The sequence below is a fragment of the Abrus precatorius genome, unplaced genomic scaffold, assembly GCF_003935025.1.
Source record: "Abrus precatorius isolate BTA unplaced genomic scaffold, Abrus_2018 Scaffold2, whole genome shotgun sequence".
In the NCBI taxonomy this organism is placed as follows: domain Eukaryota; kingdom Viridiplantae; phylum Streptophyta; class Magnoliopsida; order Fabales; family Fabaceae; genus Abrus; species Abrus precatorius.
Genome location: NW_020874362.1, coordinates 21,005,058 through 21,028,714, shown reverse-complemented (window position 1 = coordinate 21,028,714; position 23,657 = coordinate 21,005,058). Strand labels below are relative to the sequence as shown.

Here is a 23,657-nt window from a genome sequence, read left to right as displayed (position 1 = left end):
GTTAGTATCTTAAAATTTTTTAAAGGTACTACATAATTTATCTACATTTTAACACACAGTTGATTAATATTTTGCTTATTAATAATATTTTATTCAAGTGTGACTATTTTATTTTTTATACATATCTTTTCTTTGTCTTCCTTTTATATTTTTTGTAATCCTATTATCTTTTTTTCTTCTTTTTTTTTTCCTGTTCTTTTTTCAATAAAATTTCCTTTTCATAACTTTTCTTATACAAAATTAGTAATATTTGTATAAGAAAAGATAAGATGATACTGAATCATTGGGTCTGCTAAGAAAGTTTGAATCACATATTTAAGGTTTTCAAAATGGAAGGTGAATATTTTGAAATTAAAATCCTTAAATCATGTAATTTTAGAGTTATTTTTCACTTTTCATATTCACTGTGTGCTTGGTTTTTTACGTATATTTCCAAGTCAAATATGCATGTAATATTTTTTTTTGGAAGATCGTAGTTTGTTATGAATAAATTCAAAATTTTCATGTTATCTTCTATGTATTGATTTCATTCTCTTCACTTTTTCTCTTTTTATTAGGCACATTTTTATTTCAAGTTGTTAGAATATTAATAAAATATAAAAAAAATGAAAAAGCATTTAATGATTTGACTGACTTCATATCATTGAAATGAAACTTAGAGCTAAATCATTCGCAATAAGTTTTTTTTTAATATTTTTATCTAAATTTTATGTTTATATTCGTTAATATTCTCTTTTTTTTAATTCTTTATTTATACATTGCTGTCTAAATTGATCTGAAATACACTTCTGTTTGAAATAAATAAGTCTTATGTTTGTTATTTATTCTTTTTTTGCTGCAAATTTTTTATGCAATTAAACCCCAAATTGCCAAGTCTTGAAGTTCTTTTTCTTTTTTACTTTTGTTAATTTAGGTTTTAAGAAGAACAACAATCTTTTATTTATTCTTTTAAGTCATGCAACAATTATTGAAGCAAGATATCCTGAACTATTTATCTAGGTAAGCTTTAATTTTAATTCTCTTCTTCAATTTTCTCAAATTTTGTTCTTGTTATAAGTAAATTTGTGACTAGAGGATCTCTATAAATATAAGGCATTGTTATTTTTTTTCCTTTTCATATATATTTTTTAATTTTTTATTTCTTTTTTTAATTATTGAAAATAAAATATAAAATAAAATAACTAATTAAAAAATCAAATGTTTTATTTATTATTTGGAATAAACCCTAAAATGGTGGAATTCGTACACTCTGTCTTGTTTATAGTGTGACATGAAAAACAAATTGACAGAGAAAATAATCGGGCAGAGAGCAGAGGGGAGGGGACAGGCAGAAGAAGAGAAGAAAGAACAAAAGTGGTGCGCCACTCAGTGCCCCAATTTCATTTCCCACTCAGTTTCTTTCTCACTAGCGAATAGCGATTAAAATTTTAGAATCACGCACTCCTCAAATGCATGGAAGAGCAACAACAACAAAAACAACAACAGGAAGGTCCTATCCCCCTTGACTGGAAACGACTCCTCCCCGACGAGGACCCTCCGCCGCCGGAACTTGTCGTTATGACGCCGTCTTCCATAGCCTCCGATCAGTTCTCCGATGATGGCTTCGATTTTTACTCCGATCACAAACTCAGGGAATCGATTCAGAGCATGGCGAAGACACTCGAGGGAACGGGTAAGAATTTGAAGGACGGTGGTGCCAAGCTCCGTGTCACCATCGACCGCTACCGAGAAGAGCTTAGTCGTCGAGAACACAAACGCCTTCATCAGGTTCCGCTTGCCACACTAGAATTTTTTGTTTTTAATTATTATTGTTGTTATTATTATTTTGGAATGTGGTTTGTTTGATGGAGGCATTGATTGTATATGGTTGTTTGTTATTATTATTGTGTTGTTTGTTTCATTTGTTGTTAGAAGTTAAGTTCTGTTGTACTATTAGAATTTTGATCATTATGATGTGAGTTACTAATTTTATTCTCAGTTTAATTACTTAGATTTTGTTTGTTGTTTGGTTTTCCTTTGTAGAACAGGATGTTGAAGAGGACCAGAAGAAGCAGTCCCGACAAGCTACCAGCTCAAGTGCTGTTGGCGAGGGTCAGTGTTGTTTTCTTCCTTGTGTGTTTATTTTGGAAGCATGCAACTGCAATCATGTAGTGATTCTTAATTTCCTATAATGGGTCAACCTTGGACTATGTAAGATTAGATTTGCTTGTGTGGGAATGCTAGGATTAAATGGTAAGTGAAGATGATGGTCAGTTGAAACTTGAAAGTCATGCTTAGTGCTGGTAGGGAATCAAATAATATTTTATGATTGCTCCAAGAAAGTTGCTATTGAAACTGATCTTTAAGCTTATTTTTATGCTGATGCCTTTGTGGTAAAACAGTAATGGCGTGGTGTTTTGATTCTATGCATTAATGTCCCTTGGGTGACAAGATGGGAAAGTATCTTGAGTATGGTCTGCTACATGTCATTTTTGTTCGTTCTTGGAGAAAAAGGAAAAAATTGTTACTAGATTATAGATCTCAACATTGGAAACCTGTTGTTTAGTGTAATATGTCCGTAACACATAGTTATTATGGGATTGCGACATTGCGTCATGGAGTGGCTCCTGGGTGCCACAGAACTCAAATAGCATTGTGGTTTTGAATATCATTGAAATTGAAGCATTTTGTGTCTGAATCAGGCACAGGTGTGACTGGGTGCAAAAAACCCTAATTTAGATTTTAGCCCTGTAATGGTACACCTTGGAGGCTAGGACTCTTTAAGGGGGTTGATTTTGCAATTTCTCACTGGGCCCTTTCTTTCATTAAATCAGAAGTTTCAAATGAAACCCTACGTTTCCCACACTAGCACACATTGTTTCTCACGAACTGCAGTGGTAGTTACCTGCCATCCCTGATCTCTATGTTCTGTACTAAGTTATTGGTAGTTTCCGGCCATGCTTGACATCTGCAGATTTCCATCCATTCATGTTATCACTGTCTAACTGTTCTCTTTCCTTTCATTTTGTTTTCTGTTCTCCACCTTTAAGATTTATTATTATTAAATATTAATAATGAATATGTCTTTAACTTTGGTTTTTGACCAAGCCTAGTGGCATCGTTTGATCCATGTAGACTTCTCCTAGTGGGATATGGTGCGTAGCAGACAACCTTCAAAACACTATAGCAAGACAGCGTATAGCAGGATAACTGCTATTTTAAAGTATTTTATGTGGATATAAAATATATACATATGCAGATAATTATGTATATAATGCTAAAAAAATATGCATAAATAGCATAGGAATAATTATCAATAAAAGACATAAAGAGAAGAAAGAAAATGGATTTTCCGGGAGAACACACCGGAGTCAGTACTGTAGAATCATAGAATAAAGATAAGAAAGGAAGTGGATTTTGCCAGAGAAGTCATCGTATAGAAATTGTTGCAATGCAGAACAGACACAGATGAGAGAGGGAGCATCAAACTGAGAAGGGGAGAAGAAAATATGTGGAGAAAAAGGGGGTTTTTGTCACGTGTCTCTAGTTGCAAAGCAGAACTGAAATAGAGATGAGAGGACAGGGTGTCAAATAGAGAAAGGAAGAAGAAAAACATGGGGAAAAGTGAGGTTAGGTCTGAAAACTGAGAAGACTATTTTACCCTTAAAGAAAACCTCAAGATTGTGTCATCTTAAGGCAAAAAGGAAAATCAGTTATTTCTAGAAGACTAGAAGTCTTTTTACCCATAAAAACCTAAAAATTCCTTTAGTTTGAGGGTAGAAAAGGAAATCAGTTATCTTTCCCTGTGGTGGCCCTATTGCGCCGCGAAAGGCCGCAACAGCAAACACGCGCTGTTTGTATGTTTATTATTTAACTTGTACCTAAAATTTCACAATAGCAGCCATCCCTCTATCTGCTATTCTACAATATCAGGTTTGGGGTCAGCTGCTTTGCACTGCTACTTAGGATTAATAACTATGATATACTGCAGGCTGCTTAGTCATTCTTAAATTACTTGTTTGTTGGATACTTACAACTAATTGTTTTTGTAGGGGTGTGTAAGGACTTGAGAGAAGAGATATCATCTCAAGCGCAGTCACAATCCTCGTTTGCATCTTGTTTTGTCAAGAAAATGAAAGATGATGTAAGGTCTTTTGCATCATTTGTAAATTACTTAATTTTTCCCTTTCTAGCTTGCCTGATATTACAGAATCTTACTTTAATTAGTTAAGCAGACTAATTGTACAGATGTTGGTGCATTTAAAAAGGAGTTATCACGTTTCAAACATTGCAACAACCGGACAACACGAGGCAATGGAGAATCTAAAGGAAAAAAGAGACATCGATCATCATCAAGACGATTGTCATTTCAGTGCCCTAGCAATCTTTCGAAACGTGGTACTTCTAGTGATGATAAAACTTGGAGAGCAACTTCCACACTCTCTCTGCAGAATATTGGGAGAAACCTGTCAAGATGCTATCCAAAAGTGTAAGAGAAAATGTCTTATGGTTTTTCATTCCAACACTTTAGAGTGGGAAAATTATTGTCTGATTCTGGGCTTGATGTATTTAACTCATTTAGCCATATCGCCATTGTTAGTTAAATTGACATGAATATTTTACTTTTCATCAAACTAATGTAGTGCATTTCAGATAATATGTGAATTGGATTTACACAATAAAAGCTAGTACATTTCATCCAGATGCACAAAGGGATAGTTATCTTTATGTGTGAAATCTTGCTGCCTCAGACAATGGTATTGGTTTGTGTTATTTCTGAATTTTATAATTTTTCTTTTCCTTTAAATATTTTCAATGTAAAGGAGATCTGTCTACTTGAGCTTCCCTGAAACAAGGAAGAGAGAGAAAGAAAGGGATAGATGAAGATGAATTGATATGTATGATGTTTTATCCTTAAATTAGTACATTATGATTTGCACAAATCGATGTGAAGGTATTTTGTGTTTATGTTGTCCTTGTACTATTTTTGAATTGAAAGGTCTTCTTTATCTTAACATCATCAATCCATCATCATTTGCTACGGAAAATTATTCATAAGATTTCCTTCTGTGCCCTTTTCTACTGTTGCTGAAGATGGTGCAGATATGGTTTGTTAATTTTGGCACTAGCAAGGTTTTCTGAATGATGAATTCATAATGTTTGATTCTTATTTTCTTTCCCCACCCAGTAGGAAGGATGCTTCTCTGGAAATTCATTCTGATGGCTCAAGGTCTAGGAAGGTATGTCTATATGTTCTTATTTATCCATTCATCTAATGTTGTTAGCTTGTAACCTTTGTCAGTTGTAGTAGTTGGTTATTCGATTCCCAATTTGATCTGTAGTGTGTTCATAGTCTGACACATCTCTAGCTTCACTGATTACTTACAAGTGATAAGTTATATATGACATGTTTTAAATAGGGTCAGCCCATTGTTCTTGATGATGATGATGACGACAACGACTATGATGAACTTCATATTGTGGAGCAAACAGAAAATGGATTTGCTGAGCAGTAAGTGATTTTGATTGCTTCTGTTTGTTTATCTATTTATTTGTTTATATGATCTTTTATAATATGCCCATATAATCCTTCATTTTACTTGATTTGTGTCTCTTTTCAGCCTGAAAGAAGCTAAGATCTATTTCCCATCAAGGTACTTCAAAAGAGCCAGAATGTATCATTTTCCTTCAACCATAATTTTATATCTTACTTAGTCGCATGACCTGTTAACTTTCCTTTGTAATGGCTCAGAGATGATCCAGAGTGTGTTGAAATTTGTTACACAGACACTGATTGCCTTGCCCCTGAAGGCTATTTAACATCAACTATTATGAATTTCTACATTCGGTAAGCCTATTTAAGCCTCCCATTCCTTTACCTGCTGCAGTTCCTTTTGAGTATATTTCTTTTTGTGATGAAGAGAAAAACACATATTAGTTCCTTCTTTCTATTGTTTCCCTAGATCTCATTGGATGTGATATGTTGGGAATGTAGATCAGTAGATGGAAAGAATATAAATCAATGAGATAGAAATCTGGTATCTTTATTAGGAATCACAAGGGAGAACTCCCCAACATACTGACACAACAATTCTGAGGCGCTGCACCTCCTAAGCCAAAGGCCCAAACTCTCACAATTGACAAGCTGATCCCTCTCTCTACCTCCCTCTTATTTATAGAGGCAATATGCCTTATTTCTTCTACAATCTCAACTTGCCCAACTACTAATTAATTCAGGTTAACTAACTAATATATTGTAACTAACTATTAATGGGTTCCTAACTAACATATCATAACTAACTACTAATACGGGTTACCTAACAATTCTTCTCCCCTAAAGTTTCACCTTGTCCTCAAGGTGAATGATTGAGTAAATGCCCTGATTAGCTGCTGAAATAAAGTCCAATTGATGTTCCAACTGATTGAAGCATGATAACAATTCCACCTTGCAGCTAATATTAGTTTCCATTCCTCCTGAGTCAAACTCAAACATTTGAATGCATCCAATCTCTTCCAATACTTTGTTTTCTTTTATAATTTTTAGTCCAGAAACATAGCATCATTGCCTCTGCAAGTGTACTAAGAACTCAAGGTTCTATTAAAAATTGCCATATTGCAAATGGTAGAAGCTGATTGTTATCAAAGTTCTTCACTACCTTCTGCTGGGTCTAGTCTTTTAGGTCAAGAAATTAATTAAATTTCTGAGATTCCCTTTTCATCATCAACTCAACTGAATATATGTCACCGTCCTCTATACTTCCACAAAATTATTGGTCCCTGCACTCCAACTGCTTTGTTTCCCTAAACATGATGACTTAGTATACATAAACAAGATGACAAGCTATTTGTTTGAATGACATAGAGAAACACATCCAAAACAGTTTTGAGCTTCAAAACCATACTTGGCATTCAATTAATCAAATGGGTTCTATCAAAATGGCTTCTCTAGGTATGTTGGAACCATAGTTGGAGGAGTAATTGATGTCCTGTACATCTTCAATTGGTGTCAACGGTGTAGAGTTTGTTGATCTCTATAGGCTTGCCAATCATCCTCTCTGAGTTCAGTGCCTCAATTTATGACACAAGGAATAAAAAATAGTATGGCAATTCTACTTAAGTTATTTTACTAATGGACAATATGTTGCATGATAGGTTAGGAACATAAAGAACATTGTAGAGAGTTAACGAGGAAGAGAGAGAGAGAGAGAGAGAGGGGGGGGGGGGCAGAGCTAATTCCAGATGTTGCATAGAATGACCCATTGACAAATTTGATTTTTGGTATAGGAAGAAAATAATCTTGAACAATCAGTCATATGTTCAGTTGTTTCAAAATTAATGACCCAAAGGTTTTTGGGAATTCGTTTATTACCAAGAAATTCAACTCGGAGATGAGTACCTTTTTGGGCTAAGAAATAAGGGAGATTTCCTAACATTTTGGAAGAATAGTTTGTACAAGTACTCCTATTGTTCCTTTGTAAGACGGGTTGCCTCAGAAGTGGAATGTAGCTCTTGGGTTTCTATGATGGTGATCTGAGAAACAAACGTCCCTTAGTTTTCACAACTGTAGAAGCAAGGTCTTGAGCATGAGGTTTTGAAGTCATGTAGGTTTAGAGAAAAAAATATTCTCATACTAATCATTGAGTCAGAATTAGTTGAGGAGAGATAACCAACATCAAATTACAAGAAAACAAAAGGGGCAAAACAAGGGATTAAAAGCCATCCTAACAACAATTGAATCTGCAGATTTAGCTTTTGTTCTAACTAAATTTTCTAATTTGTCCAAAAATTTAATTCTTGTAGAATTAAGAGAGAGAGACAAATTAGTATGCTAGAATTGGATACTCTACAACATGTAAAGACCCTTATATTTATAAGGATACATATGTAACTCTACTGGGTCAAGCACATTATTATAATGCTAACATAAACCCTAATCCTAATACTCCTATTATAGCTATTCATAACACTCCTCTTCAAGTTGGAGCATAGATATTAATCATGCTCAGCTTGTTATAAATATAATTGCTAAGTGTCTCATTTAAAGCCTTTGTAAACACATCTGCTAGTTGGTTGTCTGTCCTAATATGAGAGATGAACATAAGCTTTTGTTGAACTTTTTCTCGAATAATGTGATAGTCCATCTCAATATGTTTCATCCGTTCATGAAAAACTGGATTTGAGGCAATGTGTATCGCTGCCTGGTTATCACACCAAAGTTGCATAGGCTGAGTGCTACCAAATCTTATCTCTTCCAACATATGTTTCAACCACATTAACTCACAAGTAGTCTGAGTCATTATTCTGTATTTTGATTTTGCACTCGATCTCGATACAACGTTCTGCTTCTTATTTTTCCACGAAATTAAATTACCTTCCAAGAACATACAGTATCCGGTAGTAGATTTTCAGTCCATAGATCGTGTCCAATCAGCATCAGAAAACGCCTCTATCTGTGCATGTCCATAATCTTTGTACACAATTCCTTTTTCTTGTACTTTCTTCGAATACTTCACAATGCGGATTAGTGCTTCCCAATGAGTATCTGTCAGAAATGACATAAACTAGCTAACAACACTCATTGGAAAAGCAATATCCGGCTTTGTGGCAGTCAAGTAATTTAGCTTGCCTACTAATCTTCTATATTTTTGTGGATCTGCAAAAAGAATTCCATCTTTACATTGTATGATCACTCTTACTCTTTACTAATCCAAATTCCATAATCACATCATTGAATCTCCCAAACCATGCTCTAGGTGATTGTTTCAAGCCATATAATGACTTCTTTAAACGATACACTCTTCCATATTCTCCCTAAGTGACAAATCCAGGTGTTTGCTCGATGTACATCTCCTGTAAGTCTCCATGTAAGAATGCATTCTTGACATCTAATTGGAATAATGGCCAATGATGCATAGCCGCAAGAGAGATGAAGATGCAAACAGATGAGAGTTTAGCAATCGGAGAAAATGTGTCAGTGTAGTCAACGCCATAAGCTTGGGCATACTCTTTTGCGACAAGTTGTGCCTTCAAACGAGCCACAAAACCACCCGAATTAACTTTCACAGTGTAAACCCACTTGCAAGAGGAACCAAATCCTAAGTATCATTTGTCTCAAGAGCTAATATTTCTTCCTACATAGCATGTCTCCAATTATCATGACTGAGGGCATCTGCAAGGGTCTTAGGAATAAAAAAAGAGTCTACACCAGCCATGAAGAATTTAGATGTAGAGGATAAATGAGTAGACGTTACATAAAATGAAATAGGATAGGTGCAAGATTTCTTATTTTTACAGATAGCAATAGGAAAGTCAAGGTCAGGCATAGGATTTGTTGACACTTGAGGAGATAATGGTAGAAGTTGAATATCATCTTGAATATCATTAGCCATGGGGGGCACATCATTTGAAGGTTGTTTCGGCCGACAAGAGTATGTCCGCTCAAAGAACTTGAAACCTGTGTTAATAGGAGCTAAAAATGCAACATGATGTGTAGATTGGACAAGAGTGTAAGTTAAGAAAGGTTCATTTACTTCATACATGGACTCAGAAGATGAGGACTTAAAGAATGGAAGACTTTCAAAGAAAGACACATCAGAAGAGAAAAGATAACGACTAAGATCAAAAGAAAAACAACGGTAACCTTTTTGTGACCAAGAATAACCCAAAAACACATTTTAGAGACTTTAGATTAAGTTTAGTTACCTGAGGACGAACATCGAACACAAAACAATGTAGCCAAAAACTTTAGGAGGTAAAGAAAAAAGAGATAGTGATGGAAAAAGTATAGGGTGAGGAATCTTACCATGTAACACAGATGATGACATGTGATTAATTAAATATGTAGCAGTAAAAACAGCATCAGCCCAAACAGGTTTAGGAACTTTCATTTCAAACATTAAAGCACAGGCTACCTCCATAAGATGTGATTTTTATGTTTAGCTACTCTATTTTGTTGTAGGGTAACAATACAAGAGAACTAATGGAGTATGCCATGTTTATTCATAAAATTAGTGAAGGATGCAGAAAAATATTCTTTAGCATTATCACTTCTAAGAATGCGCTCACAAGTATTAAATTGAGTTTTAATTTCAGCACAGAAATTACAAAATATAAAAAAGACTTAAGATCTGAATTTATCAGAAGCAGCCATGTTACACGAGAATAATCATCCACAAAAGTAATAAAATATTTAAAATTAGATTTAGAAGTAACTGGACAAGGGCCTGAAACATCAGAATGAACAATTTCAAAGGGGGCATGAGCCTTTTTATTTAAATGAGTTAAATAAATATTACGATGATGTTTAGTAAACTAACATGACTCATAGTAAAAATTAGACTTTATACTAGGACATAATTTCCTAAGAACACCTAAAAACGAATGACCTAGACAGCAATGAAGTTGGAAAAGAGACACTTTTTCATTCCTAGAAGCAATAGAAGCTTGCGAAAGTCCTTCTTCTTCCAATATTTTATGATGTACCTCTACCAATAATCCTCTGTGTCACCAGATCTTGAAAACTACAAGAATCAGAAAAGAATGTTATTGAGCAATTTAATGATGAAATGATTTGGCTAATGAATAACAAATTTTAGGGGAATTGAGGCAAATATAAAACAGATAATAAAGGTAAGGTTGAAACTGGGGTGGTACACCCGTAACTCTTAATATTGACACTAGAACCATCAACGAGTATTACAGAAGAATGAGAACTGGATAGACAAAGAGGAAAAGATACCTGAATCCCCAGTCATAGTAGTGCCAGAATCAATGACTCAACGCCTGGAAGAAGAGGAAAGATATACAGTAAGATTATTTTTTTGGACAAAAGTAGTTGTAGAGGATGTAGACGGATGTTGGGAAATTTGAAACTGAGTATACTAAATAAATTCCTCATCACTCGTGCATAGTACGTCCTTATTTCTCCTAAGTAGCTGTATCAAGTTAAGACACCGAGTTAGCAAAGCGGGAATTACCTTGTGATGAAAAAAGACTGATTTTGTGGAGGATGAGTGTATTGATTCCAATAATGGCCAAATTTGCCAAAGTTGTAGCATTGTACAATACCACGACCTCCACTACTTCCATGGCTACGGCAACCTCTACCACCATTGCGAGCACCACAGTGACTGTATTGGGCTGCCAAGGAAGCGTGGTCAGGAGACTCATTTTTTGTAGTGCTCTTGAGTTCCTCAAAGGAAGATTACATAACTTTGGAGAAGACATCGTTAAAATTATCAACCTACTTACTTGATCGAATTTGAGACCGAACTACTTCATATTCCGGATCAAGTTCGTAGAGCCAACTCAAAGCCATGAGTTTCTTTTGTTGTGCTATCATCTCGTCAATTGTTTTGCAGGCTAAAAGAGATTGTATTTCCTCAGTATGCTTCTTAAACTCTAAAAAATAGTCCATTAGCTTCTACTTATTTTGTTTAGGTCCATAGATTTCCTGCAAAAGAGTATACAACTGATTCAAATTATCAAATTTTTCAAAAATAAATTGCAAGAAGTCCCACAACTCCTTCACAGTTTTGCAATGGGTAATAATCGTTTGTATTCACCTATTAACAGAGTTTACTAGCAATGCAAGGATCTTTTTGTCGCATATTGTTCATGTATAAACATCCTTAGAATTGACAAATGCCATTTTAGCCAAATGATTATACTTTCCCATTCCACCCAGGCTAATCTCAACCAAATACTTCCACTTTATATAGTTTGTACCGTCTCCATCTAGCTTAATATCGGTAAGTTTAGATAGAGATACAATCTCCGTAACAACCCTCTTGTGTTGTGCATCCTGCATATCTCGGCTATCACGTTCAGACATTGTATATCCACAAACAATGATGAAATTGCCTGGGTTTCGTCTCAATGGCTAGAAAGAAACGCCGCACTCAAACTGTAAACACCGAATTATTGTATATTTTGGTCACTGGAGAAAAATTTTCATCCCCACAGCAGCCATGGTTGGCCTTTTTTGAAGTTGATTTTTTTTTTTTTTTTTGGTGGTGGCAGCAGTGGCGGCGGCGACTAAGGAGGAATCCTAGAAGACTCTTGATACCATGTAGAATTAAGAGAGAGAGAGAGAGTATAGAGAGAGAGATAGATTAATGTGCTGGAATTGGATACTCTACAACCTGTAGAGACTTTTATGAAGATACATATGTAACTCTACAGGGTCAAGCAAGCTTATTATTATAATACTAACATAAACCCTAATCCTAATATGTCTATTATAGCTATTTATAACAATTTCTAATCTTGACTAATGTGAGAATGAGGAGCAAAGCAAGGGTCAAGAATGGAGCAAAATAAGGGATTTAAAAAGCCTTCCTAACAGCAACTGAATCAGCAAATTAGTTTGTGTTCTAACTAAAAATTTTCTAACCGCCCAAACAATTTATTCCTAACCTTGACTAATATGATCAATGATATCAAGTGTCAAACTTTGTAAACTTGCACCTTTATTAACTTTTGAAAAATGTTAAATTTTATCTATCCAACTATTAACATTAAAAGTTCTCACAAGGTGTATCTAGTTTATAAATTTTCATAAGATTTAAAATCTAATTGATGCTTTATTGCACTGTTTTATTTTAACATATAATGAGATTTAAAATGTAAGTAAAAATCTATTTTTAGATTACACATGTACGAATGTCTAAATTATTTGAAATTTGGTATATTTGATCATTATGATAATATCACACAATAATAGTTGTATCAATAAAATTTTAAGTTTTGTAAAATGTTCTTAAATGTGTATCTTTTCCGTGCTTGATGCTTATTATCAATTGATTCTGTCCCTATACACACACACATATAATGAGTTTGTGATTGAGTATTTAATGAATTAAGCTTGAGTATTTCATGAATAGATTAACTCATTACACCCCTACAAGCTGTTACTACTCACCTTTTTTGTCCATTAAACTGATTATATGATCACTTTTTGTGCCCCTTTAGGGTTAGTTATTGTGATAATTTCAATCATACTGCAGTACAGTAATAGTTCTAGGACATTTTGAATGTTTAGTTTCTGGATTCCCTACTTATGGAATTTTCAATTGGATAGATATTTGCAGCAGCAAGCATCACTGACAAATAGATCGTTATCTGACTACCATTTTTTCAATACATATTTCTATAAGAAGCTTAAAGAAGCTGTTTCCTACAAGGTAATTAATTATCTTCCTGCAAATTCATAGCTGTATTTATGTGCATCCACTTAGGTTATTTTCTCAGTAAGCAGACTCTTTATCATTGTGATATAAGTCATTTTTTATTGTTCCATTTCAAATCTTGTGATGGGTTTATTGTAAAGTTGCTTTTGTTGTTAAAGTTAATTTCTCTCCCTTTGTTCCTCACATTCCCTTCACTTTGTACTCTTTCATAGTACAGGTTCTAATTCGTTTTTTTATTGCAATATCTAGCAAAGTGACAGAGAGATGATCTTTGCGAGGTTCAGAAGATGGTGGAAAGGTGTAAATATTTTTCAGAAGGCATATGTTTTGATTCCTATACATGAGGAGTAAGTTCTCTTGTTAGCATTGGACTTTTGTATGTAAATGATAATTCTTGTTAATGGTGGGAGGTTCTTTTTGTGCTTCCTTTGAAATAGGTTATCTGAAAAATACTGTTTACATGCCAAAAAATGACCTTCATTGTGAAGAAACATTTATGCATGTTTACTTCTATAATATTACCTCCTTATTTTATATTTTGACTTTTTAATGAAATTAGATGAAAATTTTGGTTTATAAGTGGGCATGCTACTGATGGAAATCCACAAATGAACCATTCTATCTTTGTTGGTTATTTACATTCCTAGTTTCCTTCCACCATGTAATTGCTAGTCATCTAAAGAATGTCCACCTTTTTATTTTGGTATACTTGGGGCATCCTCCCCTGCTCGTAAACATTCATTACAAAAAATTGCAAATAAAACTGAAACGTTTGGAGCTGAAATTCAGTACTTAATTTTATTGATGCAAATTTTTGCAGTAGGTTATAATATCTAGAAAATTTTTAGTTTTTAGTTTTAAATATGTTGTTGGAAACTTGGTCTTTATTTAGTCAAAGGAGGCTGCGTATTTCACATAGAAGGTCATTGCATACCATAAGCACCAACTCTTTCACGAAAATTAGTGGAAAAGTACTGATGCAAAAAAACAAGAAAGAAGAAATTTACATATGTGACAGTTGTTAGAGGCATGGCTAATGACTTTCTTATGAGAATAAGTTTACATTAGGGCTCATCTTAAGTCATTATTTGTTTAACCTAGTGCATGCTTATTAAAGACATAGTAAAGATTACTTTTTAATGCATGCTTTTAGCAGATGACATAATCTTAATTGAGGAATTAAGAGATGTTAACCTTAAGCATGAGCTTTAAAGATAAGACTTTGGAATAAAAAAGGTTTTTGCTTGAGTAAGAGTGTGATAGTGTACATGTATAATGTATTGCAATTTTAGTACGGAACAAGTTAAAAATGATTTGGAGATAAAAATTGGAGATGATGTAATACTACAACTTTTCAAGTTTGTACAATGTAAATTCCTTTGTACAATTGTTATTAGAAAAAATAATATTCAAATCCTGTTTTCCATTCAAGTTGATAATATTGGTATCAAACCTTCCAATCTAGAAGACTATGCTTTCTCTGAAGTCTACCTTAATTGCAGTCATTGTAGTAGCCACCTTTATTGTGGCTGACCCTAATCTCCTTTGAGCCTTCATTGCACTTGGATTTCTGTGAATGTCATCAAACCTGCTTCAACCATTGGCATCAGCCACAGCCCTTGATCTTAGTGTCCTTACTAAACAAACTGCTGTTTGGCAAATATCCATCTCATTGTTTTACACATGGCCACAAGTGCAAGGGGACTTTCACCGTGACTGATCATGTGCCAACTTTTACACAGCACCTGGTAATCAATTTGATCACTGTTGGTTTCGTTGCCCCAATTTTGGCCTTCTTCTGCATAGAGCTGTCCCTACCTTAATTAATACCAACCTGCTGGTCCTTCTTCCAAACAGCAAGCCCTATAGCCTTACCTAGTAACCTTTGTGACTACTTCCAACCTCTTGACCACAGTGTATGACTTATATATCACCATCACTCATTATTACCAAATCTACCCCTATTTTGGTGCTTTTCACTCCCTATGTTGTACTAGTTCTATGTCCTACCTATCACCTTATTGCCAAGACCTATTTACAGAGGGCTCCTGTTATGAACCCAAATTAGAAAAACGGACAAAAGGAAAGAAATATTGTATTTCTTAATTGATTGCAAAAGAATAAAATAAAGGTGAGAGAACTCTCCTTCAAGTGTTTTCCCTTCATGAAGGATTTCTCCTTTGACAAGCAAAAGCTCAAGTCTCCAAATGATGCAGGATAGAATGACTCCTTTCCCCTTACATTCTCCTATTTCTTTAACTAACGCACTTCCTTACTAACTAACTAATAACTATCATAACTACCCTAACTAATTATTCTAACACCTAAAAATAGCATCCCATTGAAAATCATTCTTGTCCTCAAGGTTGAAATTGTTGAAGTTGGATTCACCCTAAATGCTTTTCTTATTGTCTTCAACTAAATGTTGTGAGAACATGGTGAATCCAGGCTTAAGCTAAATGCCGATGCAACAATCTTGTGGATCAGATCTGACCCATTTATATTACCACATTGTACTAGAGCCTTTGCCCCATCAATATGGGTTCTACTAATTAAGTCCAAGAATTGGAAAAATATCCAGTTTACCTGTATTTCTTCAAAGATCCAATTACCCCAACCATTTTGGGCTTGATCTGTCAAAAGTAATAGGATTCACTTTGCAGAACTCAACTTCTTCCTTCTCTCTTTTGTTTGTGCAGAAAGTTATCCCAGCTAGCTGTGTATATCCTTGTGCTCGTCCACTGTGACATTGTTGTTAGTGACCCATTGGATGCTGATTTCAGGCTCACGTCTAGTGGCTCTGGTGGTGGAGTAGGTTGGTAGGATTCTTAGAAACCCATGAAATTGAGTGTGGTAGATTCGACAGTGGAACCTCAGTCTTCTACCCAAGCCAAAACTTCCTGTTAGTTAATGTCTGTTCCCATGCACTAAAGAACTAGAATTTGGTGGTTGCCTAGTTGGGCTTCTTGACATTCTCTTTGTCAGTGGTTCTGTCATTTCTCATACGTCTTTGGAACAATCTTTCATGTTCTTGGATGCACACATCCAAATTTAGCAAATAAAGGTCCCATCGACTGGTTTGAGCTCCAAGTTTGCATCATTGTTGAAGTGTCACCCATCTTCAGGGTTGAATCTTGGTCAAACTATGATGTCAGATTCATTGTAACAAACTTTTTCTGAAAATTTGGAAATCCGGTAGACCAGACCAATTTGTTAGGAACATGAATTAGAAAAACAAAGGAAGAGTAAGAAATATTGTATTTTTTGATTGATTGCAGAAAAACCATTGAGAGGGAAACGAGATGGCACAGGATGAATTTGTGTTTGAATACACAGTGAAGCTCTCTATTTATAATAATAAGGCACAATTATCTAAAATTACACTAATTACATAGTTACCTTATTTACAAGATTATCCTATTACCCTATTTACAGTAATCCCACCATGTACAAAGCAAGGGATAGACAACTCTCCTCCCAAGGTTTCCCCTTTACAAAGGATTTCTCCTTTCACAGAGAGTAAACACTCAATTCTTCTATTTTTCTAACTCACAAACTTCCATACTATTTAACTAATTAATAACTGTACTAACTAATTATCATAACTCTTAGCATCCTGTCATTGTAGTTTTGTACCACCTTCAAGGTTAGTGAAAATTAAACCTATTGAAGGAACAAGACAAACTTGAAGTTCAACGAGTGGGGATAGCAAGGGCTGCCTTATCATGACTTGTCTGTAGAATCTTGTCTCCAGATGTTTGACAAAATTACCTCTTACCCATGAAATTTGAGACAATCTTTATTAGACATACGTCATGAAATAGGATGCAGTCAACTACTATAGTTGAAAACAAAACTTTTCTCTGTCGAATAGGAACTGTCTTAGTTATTTATTATTATAGGGTCCTTAATGTGCTGTTGATTGTGCTTGTCCTATATTAAAATCTAAAGATTGACTGTATTAAAGATGCTTCAACAGTTCCACTTTGGCTGAGGAGAAATTTTGGGAAAGGAGGAATTTTCATCTCTCTTGACATTTTGGAGAAAAGAGTTGTTGGGATATCATGTTTATTTACAAGTCCACTGATGATCAGCTTTAGCAATGGGCAATACCACTAAACTAGGGTGTTTTTCCTCTTCCTCCAGGCCTAATTGGAAGAATTGTTGGTGCACCTAATGTAAGAAATCTGGTCACCCCAAGGAGAACTGTTTCAAAGTCTACGGAGGACTAAGTTTTTAGCCACATAGGATGTTTTCAAGGGTATTCAACATTGTCAAGCACATTAGATCACTTTAGATTATAGAACTATCGGTGAGGCCTCACAGGGTGGATATGAAGTTTAATCCATTAGTATAGATGACTGGGAGTGCCATTGGATTGGACTGTTATTGACTGTCTAAGTAAGCCTATTACTGTTGTTCTCTAGCCATTAGTCAGAATTTGTGTTCTCTATTCATATGGTGTATTGATCATATGACCTGTTTTCAACAGCTTGTCTTATCATCTTCTGATAAACATTGTATAACTATAGTGGATGGCTCTTATACCCAAGTTGTGGGTTGTGATAATATCAAACTTCATTCTTCCCTACACTTAACAATATGCTTCATGTTTTCAAACTTCCCAATAATCATATTTTCATTCATGAGCTTACCAAAGACCAAAATTGTACAATTACCTTCTGCCATTCTCATCTTGTCTTGAGGATCTTCTAACGGGGAGAACAAGTGGTGTTGCTGGAGAATAGGAAAAGTTGTATTATCTCCTCAATATGTGATCTCAAGGTGCTCTTGGTGAAAAGATGCTACTTTCTTGGCCTCAGTCTAGTTGAGAATCTTGCTTATCAAATTTGGATACTATACAACTGTTTTGGACATCCTCCTCTTACACTAGTTTGTGATTTTATCTTTGTTCTTGAAAGAACTTGTTAAGTCTTTCAATTGTGATGTCTGTGAGTTTGCTAAACACTATTTTGCAACCTTTTCTCTTAATTCTATAAAATGTGGAACTTATTCATTCTGAAGCTTGCGGTGTTGCATCCCTTTCCAATGTTTTTGGTGCAAAATGTTTTGTTTCATTTATTGATGATTGTACTCGTGTAACTTGGTTGTTTCTTGTGGATGATATGTCAAAAGTGTCCTGATTATTTATTCAATTTTGCTTTATGGTTCAGTCCATAGTAGTTCATAGCAGCTGCTATCACTACATAATGGAGAGGAGCAGCTTCCTGCTGCTATTCCAAGTGCATAGCGTCACGTTCAGTGTAGCGGCTGGAATTGCGGCCAAAATCAACACCATGCTCCTTTAGTCTTTAAGGAATTTAGAGAGATGTTGATTGACACATCAAGACTTATCAACCTAAAAATTTTTAAGAGATTTTTCAAATTGTGACTAAACTATAGTAGTCAATTGCGGATAGCGGTGCAAAGTGGCTGATCCCAAAAATGCTATAGCAGATAGTGGGATGACTTCAATTCTGAAAATTTTAAATACACCTAAGTATAGATTATGCTACACATATATATGTTGAAAATTTCAATAATTTGGAGGGTTTTCAGAAGTCAGAACAGATCAGAGAAGAAAAATGGAACAAAACAGAGTGGGTCTTGTTGGAAATGAAGATAACTATAACTTGGCTGGATATAGTGAACAAAGTCAAATTTTGGTTGGAAAGTAGCCCCTAATGCAAATGGGTCACGTAAAAATTGAGTAGGTCTCACTCAAGATAATCGGAACTTGGCCGGAAAAGGACATCGACTGCTGTGAAGCTTGTTGGACGAAGCAGAAGTTGCTGAAGATGGTGAATGGGAGCACTTAGAGTTTGAGAATACTGAGTTTGAATGATACATCAACATGCAGAAATTGACAATGGAAAAAAGAGGGGGAGGGGGGGGAATCCCAAAATTGCCCTCCTTAAAAGCCTTTTAATGTTAAAAAAACAAGGGTAAATTCAACATTTCTGTCGTGCATCAAATAGCGGCTGTGAAAGCCGCAATTTTCTGCGATTTTGACCGTGATTCCCACCACTACACTGAACCGTGACACTATGCAATTGGAATAGTGGCACGGACCTTGTTATATTATTTTTTTGTGAAGAAATATTGAATACTTGCACTACTTTTTCTATGCTTTATTCTGGCATGCACTTCCTGCCAAAATATTGTATTTGACTGGAGGGCATTGTTATATCTTCATCTGTCCTGCCCCTATACTTAGTTCTGGGTTTATCACTCATGATGTTTCATATATCCAGTCTTCATTGGAGCTTGATCATTATTTGTATTCCGGACAAAGAAGATGAATTGGGGCCAATCGTTCTTCATTTGGATTCTCTGGGTCTTCACTCTAGTAAATCAGTTTTTGATAATATTAAGAGGTGAGACTAAAGAAATGCTTGTATGATTTAGACCCATTAAATGTGTGTCCAATTTATCCATACTCTAATCATTTGTGCTTAAACACACCTTGCCACTTCACTGCTATTCTGTGGTGTCGTTTTTTTCTGCTGGTTGTGATGGTTGGCAAGATTGATATATGTTTTTCTTTGCTAAAATCATGAAATATGATGTAATCACCGTATTTTACTAGAATCATGTGTTGACTCACCATTTGCCTAGATAGTATTAGAACATATCTCAATATATTATTTGCTAATGGAAGTAAAATGCCCTTCACAACAATCTAATTGCTATATTTCAAAATGACTTTATATATATGTGTGTGTGTGTGTAACAACACTAGTTTTACAAATCCAAGTATCGTCAGAGTTTTAACTAGAATCTTTTGATGATTGTGTGTGTGACTGTGTGTGTGTGTAACAACACTAGTTTTACAAATCTAAGTATCGTCAGAGTTTTAACTAGAATTCTTTTGATGATTTTTCTACTTTTTGTATATTTTATATACATTCTCAGCTGCTATGAAATGAGGTTTTTCTTTTGGCATTTTGGAAAACATGTTGCACCATTCTGTATGGATTAAAATACACATTCAATCATATAATTGACACTAATTTATTAATTAGTCTCTACCCCAAATTATTGTGCAATTTGATGATTTGGCTACTTGGCCATACATTTGAAGTGTATGATAAATTTTCAGTCAAATTCATTGACCTGGGTAAAACTGATTATTTGAACCGTTTAAAAGCCTATTTTTGTTTTTGTTTTTCTTGTTTGTTTTGTCTGGATGATGTTCAGCTGGAACACCAGGCTTGCTGCCTGGCCATCTGACTAGGTTGACCCTCAGTCCAGTTTTACAGTTTTTCTTTGTTAGTTCATTTATCTTGCTATGTTCTGATTGGCTGTTTGTGTGCATATATCTTCAATTTAAACATCAAACTTAATGATGTGAATATACTCTCTAGCTATTTGATTGAAGAAAGGAACTACATGGATCGAGAATGTGTATCATCAGATGTTTCAATTGCAGACAGAATATGGAAGTGCCTTCCTCGTAGAATTGAATCTCAAATCATTGCGGTAAATCTCTGTGCTGTAAATATCGAATCACATGCCAATGATAGTTGTCTTAAGATGATATATGTTACTTTAACCTTTTCTTCTTTAGAAATGAATAATTGACTTTTGATATATGCAACACATTCCTGTTCCTTTTCCAGCTTGTTGCTGCCCATAAAGAAATAGATTAGTGTTGGAGTTATTGAGACTTTGCTGAGTGATCACATTTGAAGGAATGATATTCTTCTTTAGGGTTTCTTTGGTGAACAATCAGAAAACTGAGTCTGACAGATTAGAGAAAAAAGCACTTTTAACCTTTAATACAAGCTTAAAGTCTTAAACAATCAGAAAACTCTGACAGATTAGAGGAAAAAGCACTTTTAACCTTTAATACAAGCTTAAAGATATTGGAATTTGTTTCAAATTTCAAAATTTTTGCATGTCCTGCTCATTGAAGTTATGGTCTTAAAAATTGACGCCAGGAAACAAAGCAGAAAAACTATTATGCAGTTGTTTCAATAATTTTAGTGATACTTATTCTGAAATTTAAAAGTTATTGGATGTCCACTAATATTTCATCATGTTGCATATGCACCAGGTTCCCCAACAGAAGAATGAGTATGATTGCGGTCTTTTTGTATTGTACTTCATTAAGAGATTCATGGAAGAGGCACCGGAAAGACTGAAAAAGAAAGATTTAGCTATGGTAATCCACGTTGCTCTTTTAGGATGATTTCATTTCAAGTAATGGGTTTTATTTACTGATACTTGTCAATTTACAGTTTGGTAAGCGATGGTTCAAACCCGAAGAGGCATCCGGTTTGAGGGTGAAAATCCGTAAATTGCTTGTAGAAAAATTACAAAGTTCAATCAGGCATAATTGTAAGTCAGAATCTCCTCCTCCTTCATCTGCTGGCACTGCAACCGATTGTGTTGAGACTACTGAGGACCTTTCGTCCTAAGTATTTGGTGGGCACCATGAATTGCAATTCTAATTTCACTGGAAGAAATATGTGTTGAACAGTCCATATAGTTGCGCCAGTGCTTTTTGTCTTTCCGTGTACAGACATCAGCGATTCAGCTGGTAGTTTTTTGGATGCAGAGATTCCAATGGCCTGGCCCAGTAAATAGTCCAAGACCCATCCATACAAGAAAAGGTGGCTGACAATTTGCTATGCACAAATAACAATCAACTTGTCCAGTTTCTAACCATTTCTTGTGGGGTTAGGAGTTCCTTTCAAATGTTTAGTAGGGAACAGTTCAATGCTGACGACTAGAGATAATAGGCTCGAAATATACCCGTTATTATGTACCTGAATCATTGATTTTTCATTATTTCAATTCAAGTTTTAATCCCAACTTCTATTTTTATTAATATAGAGGTGTAAAACAATTATTAGCTCTCGTAACCAAATTTTTGAACTGGACGATGGCTTGTACGCTTGAAGGATATCTTCGGTGCGTCAGTAAGAAGTTTTCTTTCTTGATCACAATATGGGGCTCAAGCCTAAAATGACATGCGATATCACTAGGAGAGATTTGCTTTGGATAAAACGCTCCTACCGAATGAATATGTTTGATATCAGTGAGAAAAGGCGAACCGGGTTTTCTGTGGCTTTTATAAAGAAAAATTTAAAGTTTTTGTTTTAATCGAAGTTTATGGTGCTTAGAGAGGCATATCATTACTGCGCTTCATCTCCGTGCATCATGTTGAAGTTTGAGCTGCATGTCTGGGAGGGCAGCGAACCTAGTTGGTGTATTGTGATCCGTTGGTGCCAAATAAGCAACATAGTGTAGGCTGCCCTATTTCCTTCTCGCCTAGTCCATGTTAAACATTTAGTTTTGACAATTCTCCGCCAAGACTTTGATGTTTTAAAAGGTTGGTTTTATCTTAAGCGAAAGGTTATTTGATTTGAAGAACACTCTCGACCCACACCTGTTAACAACTAAATTACTGGAGGGCTGGGGCTTCTACTACTAAGAGAGATGGAGCAAAGTAAGCATTGGTGAAGCCTGCCAATAGGGTCCAAGAACTATCTTGAGCTACAACAATAAAGCATCAAAAGGGTCGGTCCACGTTGCATCTGTGTTCAGCTGGATAACCTCCTAAGTTGGAGGATGCCAAAAGACAAGGCACTTACTTGTCTGATTATCCTGTAAATGATTTTCTTTTGTGTATTTGCTTAAAAGAATTCTATTTGGAATATTTGTATTGAGAGCAGTGTAGAAATTGGTTCAGGGGTTGTGTTATGATGAACACAGTGAGACCTTGCTTTCCATATGAACCAAATTGTAATGAACAGGGTAGCCATAGCATGATCGAATCCTTCCTTGTTTGTTTTGAATTGCTTCACCCTGTCTTAGATCTAGTAGTCCAACCTAGTTATTTCTTGAATACTAAGAGTGCACAATTCGTAAGTCAAATCAGAGGGGGCGTGTTACAGGGCAAAATAGGAAAGTGTGCCCCAATGTTTCTAGATTTTGGTGGCATAATAGACATATGTCAACTGGTAATAGTTGTCTTAGCTAAATTAGCTTCTACTGTTATTGTGGCATATTTTTCATATGAAAAAAAATTAACTTTATTGTGACAAAATAAATTAATATAATTTATTATTTATAATAGTAATATAATGACCTTTTAACTAATATTGAAGAATAATTGCTCTATAAATGTCAAGTAGTTACAAAAAAAATATTGCCACATTGGTGTCTTTTCGGAGCATTTTAGTGCTTTTTAGTGCACTTTGGTGTCCTCTTAATGCACCTTGATTTTCTCTTAGTACCTCTTGGTGCACCTTAGTATTCTCTTAGGGTATGTTTGAGAGTTAAGTTTAGGAGGGGAAGGGAGGGTTTAGGAGGGTTTAATTGTTGTTTAGGAGTTAATTAATTTAGAGGAGAAGGGTTAGAAAATTTTTCTAAACCGTCTAAAACCCTCCTAACCTTAATTTTGTGAATTCCCCCATTTTTTAGGGTTTTTTTAGTCTATTAAAATATTTTTCTTCATATTAATTATTAAATGAATAA

At 34.9% G+C, this 23,657-nt stretch overlaps 1 protein-coding gene across 3 annotated transcripts; it reads left to right on the top strand.

Annotated features, from left to right (window-relative positions):
* The first annotated feature begins 1,244 nt into the window (after positions 1-1,244).
* On the top strand, positions 1,245-22,978 carry LOC113858138 (ubiquitin-like-specific protease 1D). Of its 3 annotated transcripts, none has more exons than XM_027490627.1 (14): positions 1,245-1,767; positions 2,028-2,091; positions 4,032-4,123; positions 4,215-4,468; positions 5,168-5,219; positions 5,400-5,491; positions 5,601-5,633; positions 5,732-5,827; positions 13,061-13,163; positions 13,419-13,516; positions 19,424-19,546; positions 20,537-20,651; positions 21,229-21,336; positions 21,413-22,000. In XM_027490627.1, exons 1-14 carry the CDS (start codon positions 1,453-1,455, stop codon positions 21,590-21,592), a joined length of 1,725 nt encoding a protein of 574 aa, XP_027346428.1. In that variant the 5' UTR covers positions 1,245-1,452; the 3' UTR covers positions 21,593-22,000. The 3 variants fall into 3 exon arrangements, with proteins under 3 accessions (XP_027346428.1, XP_027346430.1, XP_027346429.1); XM_027490628.1 differs by having other exon boundaries at positions 1,312-1,767; positions 5,171-5,219; positions 21,413-21,985; XM_027490629.1 differs by lacking the exon at positions 19,424-19,546 and having other exon boundaries at positions 1,289-1,767; positions 21,413-22,978.
* The last annotated feature ends 679 nt before the right edge of the window (positions 22,979-23,657 follow it).